This window comes from Aythya ferina (assembly GCF_964211825.1).
Source record: "Aythya ferina genome assembly, chromosome: Z".
Classification (NCBI taxonomy): Eukaryota; Metazoa; Chordata; class Aves; order Anseriformes; family Anatidae; genus Aythya; species Aythya ferina.
Genome location: NC_140299.1, coordinates 85,560,987 through 85,570,078, shown reverse-complemented (window position 1 = coordinate 85,570,078; position 9,092 = coordinate 85,560,987). Strand labels below are relative to the sequence as shown.

Below are 9,092 nucleotides of genomic sequence, written 5' to 3'. Positions count from 1 at the left end.
GGAGGTCCCAGTTGACTGGCAGCTAGCAAACGTGACGCCCATCTACAAGAAGGGCCGGAGGGCAGACCCGGGGAACTATAGGCCTGTCAGTTTGACCTGAGTGCCAGGGAAGCTCATGGAGCAGATTATCTTGAGAGTCCTCACGCAGCACTTGCAGGGCAACCAGGCGATCAGGCCCACTCAGCATGGGTTTATGAAAGGCAGGTCCTCCTTGACGAACCTGATCTCCTTCTATGACAAAGCGACGTGCTTAGTGGAGGAGGGAAAGGCTGTGGATGTGGTCTACCTTGACTTCAGCAAGGCTTTTGACACCATTTCCCAAAGCCTTCTTTTTCTCTCCCTCTTCTGTGACTGAAGCGGCATTGAGGCACACATTCCCCGTTATGGCCTTTTCTGTATCCTTGCTGTATCTTGTGCTGTCTCAGTGGTCCTAGCACACACCACAAGGTAGCTTATAACTCATGAAATGCAAGCAATCCATGCTCAGTCCAGTCTCACATTTCCCAAAAGTTAAGTTCTTTCTGCCCAGCTTACAAACACTGCCTCTCCATTTCCCCCATCTGCAACATGTTCTGTACAGTTATCCATTTCTTAGTGAACAGCGCTCGCTTCTGACTTAGGTGAATTCAGGTCTGTGCCAGGTTTTGCAGCATGTACCTCATTGCACGGAACTTCAACAACTTTCTTCATAACCTTCAGCTCACTGGGATGAGGGGTTTCTCTGCGCTGTAGGCCCTACCGAAGAAAAAGCACTCATGCAGAGCATGACATTTAACAATCAGAGGAATATGTGTCATACCTCAAGATTGAATCAGTTCAAATGACATGTTTTATCAGACCACTAGAGCCCAAGCTGGACATGAACAAAACGTCACAGAATCTGATGTGGACTTCTCTGCTATTACAGTGTGCAGCTGGGTACAGGACTTCATTCTGGTCTAACCAAAGCTCGCACAAGTTTGGTAGCACTCCCAGAGTTATCTGGCTGTAACAGAGCAGGGCAGTAGCAGTGTCACAGCAGTAGCAGTGTCAGTCCTTTCCAGGGGAGAAACTACTCTAGGATATTCCAAATCACACTAAAACTCTGCAAAACTCGATGTTACTGCTTTCACACCTCCTACAACCATTCACCAAATGGTTTATGAAACCAACATTTTGGTGTGCCACAATACTGCAGCAAATATGTTTGGAAGTGTCTGGGTTAGCATACTGGCTGCGGAAGCTCCCAACAGGAAACATGGAAGACAACAGGAAGGACTGTCCAGTAGCAAGGTTTTGGAAATGCTGGACCCACAGTAGAAATGTGTCTTTCTCCCCCTCCTCCCAGACATGAATAAAAGCTTTTGGTTAACACTGACAATCCCAACATGATATAGCAGCGCTATCAGCAACGGTAGACGTGTTCATAGTATTGCTCCTTTTGTTACCTGTAAACACAACACACACTGATGAGTGTTTGGTTTAGGAGTTAAAGCACCACTCGAGTGCTGTTCAAGCATCAGCCAACTGTTCTCACAAGCAGGCTGCAGCTTTGTGCGTAGGAAGCTGCAAAATCTCTTCTGTCTCCCATTTTAGTTGGCTTTCTGCCAAAAAGCATTTCAGAACATTAAGAACAGGGTTCAGTAACAACTTGATCCACAACTGCAAAGGTAAATATCACTGGATTTCCCCCAGTGTCAAGACGAGCTGTAATTCAAGATTATGCACTGGCTCTCAGCGTACTTAGGTTTAGGCTTGGGTTTAGAGCCCTCCATGGAGGCACCCTGATCCAGAGGGCACACACCACATGCTAGGCTGACATCACTGTCAGGAACAACATGGAATGGTCCTGTACTTTCTAAAGGAGAAAATAAATTACGAAGGGAAATGCAGAAAGTCAGCCCAGCAGAAGTGAAAAACGACAGCTGGTGGCAGTGAAACACAGCAGAGAAATAAAGTACCAGACAAGAATTTCATTGGAAAGGAAAGATCTTTAGGCAGCTAGATAGCAACAAAGAATGCCTCAGAGCAAAGGGGCTTGGAAAAAGCAGAGCAAGGTGTGTATAAGGGTAGTAGAAAGTGAAACAGGGCCAACACGCAAAGAAAACATTACACTGGGAACAATGACTAGGCCATCCTGGGCAGATCAGAATCTTCCCAAACAACCTGAGGGTCTACTTCTTTGCATTTCAGACAAAACAAAACAAGAAACACTTCCAAAAAGGTACAGATGCTACCCCTACCAACCACCCATATTCCCTCCCCACCATCCCTCACCTACCAGTAATTCCAGGTCATTAGCACCAAGGTCCAACTGTTCTAACTTGACAAGGAATGAGAGTGAACTGCAAGATACAGGGAATAGAAAGGGGACAGGAGAGGAAAACTAATAATACTGTGTACAAACAAGTGATGTACAATGCACCCGCTGACTGATGCCCAGGCTATCCCTAAGCAGCCAGACCCCCCACCCCGTCCAGCCCCCCATATAATTGTTCAGCATGATGCCATATGGTGTGGATTAGCCCTTTGGCCAATTTGGGTCAGCTGTCCTGGGTTTGTCCCCTCCCAGCTTCTTCTTCACCCCAGCCTGCCTGCTGGCAGGACGGAGCAAGAACCTGAGAAGTCCTTGGCTTAGTGTAAGAACTGCTCTGCAACAATTAAAACATCAGGGTGATACCAATGTTAGTCTCATACTAAATCCCAAACACAGCTCTGTAACCTGCCCTGATACTGACATCAGGCTGACGGGCCTGTAATTCCCTGCAAAGTCCTTCCAGCCCTTCCTGTTGCCTGGAGGCACGTCTGCCAGCCTGCAGTCCACTGGGGCCTCCCTCATCACAGTGGGCAGCAGAAGAGACCTGCTGCGCTCCTCCCTTGCCACGGGAGCCCCACGGCTCCCACTGTCCCCCCAGGCCACAGTGAGCTCCACAGCCCTTCCAAGGAGGCAGGAGCAGCTGGTGCAGCAAGGCTGCCTCTGCCCTCCGCAAGCAACCTCAGGGCCCCATATACAACAGCCTGGCAGCATGGCTCTTACCCTCCAAAACGTCGCTCATGTAGTCACTGAGTGTTTGTGCCAGCTCGTCAGCACCTCTGTCTGTGCCGCTCTGCTGGACACACTTCTCTGACAAAGAAGTGAAACCTGCAGGAAGAACAGGCAGAAATCAGGACATGTCTACGTGGGCCACAGGGCCTGGCAGCCAGTCCCATGCTGCCAAGCCTAAGCGCCTATCAGTCGCTGCATCGCAAGAGAAGCCAATCCGTGCTCTTTAGCCATCACAGCAGGAGTCCTCAAGAGCGACAAGATAGCTGTGCCATCTACGTGCCAGGGCCCCCGAGGGCCTGGTGTGTCCCAATGGCTCGTTTCCGGGGAGGCTCTACCGTGCCCAACCCACCTGAAAAATCCGCTAAGAACAGCACTCCCACGATAAGCCTGGGGATCTGGCTGTCCCAGGTGAAGTCCTCAGAAAGAAGATCGGGGAGGAGCACGCTCCTGTTCTCCATCTCAGAGTACGGGTACTTCCCCTCCCAGGCAGATGCTATGGTCAGTGCCCTGTGGTACCGGGGTACCTCAGCAGAAGACAACCATGCCCAGCTGGGAGGGAGGAGATGAAGACCCCTCAGCACCGGACGATGCAGTGAGCCTGGGGCCTTCTTGAAGGACAGTTTGGTCTCTGCCACCATGGGTCATCACAATCACCTGGTTGGTAGGTGATGACCTGGTTCATAGGTCATCGCTTAGTGGCTGCCCTCCAGCAACACGGTGGGCTAACAGTGCCATCCTCCATAGATCAATGCCTGCTGAGCAGCAGCCGCTGTGACCCCGTACAAATGTATAGAGCTACTTCTTCCAATGAGGTTATTAAAAAAAAAAAGAAAAAAAGTACAAATAGGATTAAGACTGGAAGAGGGTAAAGAACGTTCATATATTCATGACAACATTCACCACCAGAACCTTCCAGAATGGTTGCTCAGTTCTTCTGTTCTGGGGGGGTGGTTAGGGGCTGGTGGCAGAGAATGCAGGCTGCTGGTCAGTTAAGTCAGCGGACCACTGACACAACCAGAATGAAGAATGCTAACACATAAATAAAATTCAGAAATTATTCTATTCTGGCTAGAAAAGTTGTTTCATGTTGCTCCATCCATCCAAGAGGAAAGGTTGAAAACAACAGTGGCAACGTGAAGTTTAAGAGAAGAAGAGATAAGGAGTGAAGGATGGAGGATGAGGATGGTAACATAAGCAGCAAACGGTGGTTAGTAATTAACCTCTTAGAAGATCACTAGAAAAGAGATATTTAAGTAGGAGATTTGTTTTGTTTTGAAAACACTGGCTTGTGCTTTTAAGGGTCACCGATTACCTGAACTGTTTGCAAGGTCACTGCTTGAAAACTGGAAAACTTGTTCAATAAAATTAACAATTCTGTATTTTGAAAATGGTATGGTTTAAATATTAAACTTCATAAATGTTCTCATTTGTGTATTGCATTTATGAATCCAGTAGTTCTTAACTGAAAACAACCAAATGTTTTCATTAAGGTTTAATAGCAAATAAATGCATTTCAACTTTCCAAACTCGTTTTTCAGCAATTTTAGCCTACTGTAATTCCAATTACTTGATTCAAATCATGCTTCAGTCTGGTGTAACAACAAAATCAAGTTTAACTTTCATTATTCCATTATTGCCTAACATTTTCCCAGAGTAAACGTAATTTAGATGGATATAAAAGACACCACATGTAACCAGCACAAAAACAGTCACTTCATTTTAAATGTGCATAAAAAAAAAAAAAAAAAAACAACAACAAACCACACAGAAACCCAAACACATGAATGGTTAACTTTTTGTTCCCTTTTTCTCAGACAAAACCTTTGTCTTACTTCGGAGAGCAATGTCTTGATATCTGAAGGAGCTCCCTCCTTGAAGTCATCCATTCCTAGAGTCAAAACGATCAGTAATTCATCTACTCACAAGCATCTTTTCTGCTCTGCTTCCACAAATTATGTCTCATCTCAGAGCAGAGCCATGCTACTCTACCATGTTATTATACCTTCAGCTGGGATTTACATGGCTGGGATTGGTGTGCTTTTAGACCAGCAAAGATCATTCAATACATTTGTTTGACCTCCTGCGTGCTACAAACCACAGAGTTTCACCTCAACATTCCCACATCAACCCTGCAGCTCCCAGTTCAGCTATTTTATGGTTTATGATTATATATATTGTAACTATATATAGTTACAATTCCAAGGACAGCTTGCAACGTAATTATTCAATTCAAATTACAAATAGGTTCTCGGGCCCCCATACTACCTCATTCAAGTTCCAGGTAGCTGGTCCATAATGCTGTATGATTCTTTCAGGAGGCCATTCATTCTCTCCCCATTCTTGGGCACTACGCCCAGCTAAGGAAGCATCAATAGATCGTTTTACTCTATTCAGATAAAAACAAACAAACAAAAAACTCTTTTCAGCTGGAATTAGCTCAAACCTTTCTTTACAAAGAAAGAAAAATCTAGGAGCGTAACAGAATGACACCAGGCAGAATGACAACTCCCAGAGGGAAGCCCTACAGTGACAGCGAGTCAGAACAGATGATCTGTGGCCACCCCAGGGACAGACTCAAATGCCATGACCTGCGACTGAAAGTGACCGCCAGAACTGGGATGATGGACGCATAGAATGCTTGCCTTTAAGACAAGAGACCGGAAGGATGGGCAGTGCAAACCCCTTAAGAATAACGCTTCAGAAATGAATTCCCAAGCCTGAGCTCCTGGTGAAGCCCAGATGACTTCCACAACAGCGACAATGGAAACAGACACAATCTGAAACCAAATATGCACAAGACCCAAAACGCATCTGCTCTTTAAGCTGTGACTGCAAGACAAGAAGTGCTTGGATCAGCCCTATGATCACAGAATCACAGAATTGATGACGAAACAAGCATTTAGGACCTTTAGTGTGGCTACCAAGTTGCCCATCTAATCTGTCCAGTGGAAGAAGGCGATGAGGATATCAAAACCTGAGGAGCGCGTAACACATAATGATCATATCAGGAAACATTCGATACAAAATAAAAGTTACATGCACGGAAGAAGTGATCCCTTTAAGCTCCTACTGCAAGACAAGAGGTGCTCAGCTCCCAGTTGAACATCAGCGTTATTCCGATGAGGTCAAGTGTTCAATACCCTCAGGATGGCTTCCCCAGGGCCTGCCGAGCACCAAGAGCAACAGCACAGCACAGACAACAAGCTGGGACTGCCCTGCCTGGCACGTGTTCACGCTGTACGTGACAGAACTCCCCACACATCATCTCTGCCTGACCTGATCAATCCTGAAAGGCCCCATCCGCTGCAATGACTTACAAGCACAGACCCTTGCCCTATGGGTCCATTCACAACCCCAACTCAAACATAGCACTTGCCCCCCCAGCTTAGCTTGGGAATGCTGGGAGGCAGGTTCCATCCTCATCAAGGAACGCAAAGGCTAGCCAGGACACTGCTTCAAGCCTAAGGCTCCTCTTCACCTGCAGAAATAAAGTGCCATCAGGCACCAGCACGCCAGCCAAACTTCTTCCAGGGAAGCACCCTCCTCAGAAACAAAACAGTAGTCAACTGACCTGCTCTGCTACTGAAATCAGATAGACACCCCCTAGACAACTCCCTGCCTCCCCCTGCCAACACACAAGATTTGCCCCTGAACTTAATTCTCAGGGCTCAGAATCCATCCTCAATGTGGACCACAGAGACCAGCTAGGATGTTCCCAGTACCTTCTTCATCCCTGGAAAAGAGGAGTCACCCAGAGGTGGACCAATAGACTACCAAACCAAAAACAATGCCCGTTTTCCAACTTTTCTCCACTCACCTTCCCAACCCACACCCAGCGCTTCCATTCACTGTGCCAAGCCAAGCCCACGGGGCTTAGATCAAGGAGAAAGAACAGACAAACGTGACAATCCATAAAACGGTCTATACCCACTCCTCTTCTTTCATCCCCTACCGCAAGAGCCAAGAAGCCCCAGACCCGTGTTCCCCAGCCCAGTATCACCGCTTTGCCCACCTAACACCCCAAACAGATGCATCTCCAGCATTTCAGGAACTAGAACTGCTGACGTCTGGCGCGCCTCAGAAACGTGGCAGGAGACGTACTCTGCTGTTGCAAGGTAGTTTGCCCAACAGGCAAAGCAGACTAACACAGTCCACTGACCAACTCAGGGCCCACACTGCTGTCCACTCACCCTCGTGCTTCGTTCAAGTTTCCGTGCCCATGCCCTGGGCTACAAGAAACAAAGAGAGAAGGTCATGCCCACGATGGACACGCAAACAGTACAGCTTCTTGCAGAGGACTCAAACACAGAGACCAGAGCCAGAAAAAAAAAAACACACCCTCAAGTCCACAAATGCCAAAAAGCCATGAATGCACAGCAGTCCCAGCAGGGGTAATTACAGACTTATCCTTTACAGATGAAAAAGGTGACCCTGCTCAGTCTCTTCGTACTACTGCGCTTATGCAGTCGAGCCCCTTGCAATGCGTGCTGAAGCTCTTTGTGAATCCTCTGGACAGTGACACAAATGGCTTGATATACCTAAAGATTGAAATGTAACGCCAAAAAATAGGAACCGTACCCCATGATTTCCCAAAAACAAGTTAGCCAGCAACCCCTCCTAAGCATCCCTCTTCTAAGTGAATTCCAAGCTCTTAAAATCTAGAAAGATGCAAGGTCTAAAGACTCAACAGCCAGCAAAACCACAGGCAAAAGCTGCAGAAATATAACAAACTGTCCCTAACCCTGAACAAGATTACACCTTACATGCCTACTGCTGCTGGTTTCAGATACATGCTTACACAGGGAGCTTCGACAATACCTTTCTCCTAAACCCTGCTCCCTCACTTTGCCACCAAGGTTGTAACTTTGATAATATTTGACACACAGGCAAAGACTCACAGTAAGCCCCGTAATTCTGCAAAAATCCTGAGGGACCCAGAACCACTAAGCAAACACACAAACTAACATTATTGTCCTATCCATGAACATGCCATAACAATGACTCACCTGAGAAAGAACTGCATGCAATAAAGGCACCTAGTACTACATTAGTTTATTCTAACAGATCCTACTAGTTGCTACCTTAAAAAGATGTGCGTACCGCTCTCTACTTGGAAACATAACAGTCCGTAGGCTCTGACCCACCTAAAGAGCCCTGCAACTGACTGAAGGAAAAACAAAGCACTTACCCCAAAGAGCAGCCCAGGCAGAAGGAGCTCTCTGATGGCATACCTGGGGCTCATATACCGTTTGGCCGCGCCCAGCACCCAAGCCCAATCACCTGGGAAAGGGAAGGGGCAAAGCACAAGAAAGTAGAAAGAGAGCAGAAGGAGAAGCAGCAGCTGGCGTGTTTTTGTTTGTTTGTTTGTTTTTAATCTGATTTAGCTCAACAGCGAGCAGAGTGCAGACAAGAGAATCGGGCTGTTTCTAGAAGCAACGTTCCGCTTGCTTAGGCTGCAGCTTTTAATCTTGAAAGGACAATATGACCAAGCAAGTAACTGGATTTTTTTCAACTGAAATTAGCTCAAACCTTTCTTTACATAGAAAGAAAAATCCAGGAGCATTAAAAAAAAAAAAAAAAAAAAAAAAAAAAAAAAAAAAGCACAACATGCCAAAGAAAAACAATTCAATGTAATAATATCACTTTATCACTTGCAGGAAAAATCACATACTTGAGTAGGCTATCTGAGAACCAAAAGGCCATGCTGACGGGTCAAAACACACTAAAGGACACTGGGTCCTGGCCCTCCGCTGCACCGACTTGAAACCCATCCCTAACACAGCATGAAAACTTGAAACCCAACCCAAACACAGACACAGCATTTCAGCCTCAACACAGTTTTGGGAACTGCTGGAAAGCAGGCTTCATCCTCAATGAGGTGTGCTCAGGCTACACAGCATGGGGCTTCGGGCACCTCTTCCCCTACGGAAGAAGACCGCCATCAGGAACCGCCACGCAAGACAACCTTTTTCCTCTACAACACCTTTCTCAGGAACAACGCAGCATTCCAGAGACCTGCTTTGCTCCTGTTCCAAGGGCTATCACAGCCCACCTTGCCTGTGGCACC

The 9,092-nt window shown here is 46.8% G+C and overlaps 1 protein-coding gene across 1 annotated transcript in view; it reads right to left on the bottom strand.

Annotated features, from left to right (window-relative positions):
• Positions 1-3,015: 3,015 nt before the first annotated feature.
• LOC311427670 (delta-1-pyrroline-5-carboxylate synthase-like) overlaps positions 3,016-9,092 on the bottom strand; it is a 101,607-nt gene continuing 95,530 nt past the window's right edge. The window contains exon 4 of the mRNA XM_084505214.1: positions 3,016-3,121. Within this exon, the coding sequence (XP_084361340.1) occupies positions 3,032-3,121 (90 nt within the window). The 3' untranslated portion in view covers positions 3,016-3,031. The remainder of the gene's footprint in view (positions 3,122-9,092) is intronic.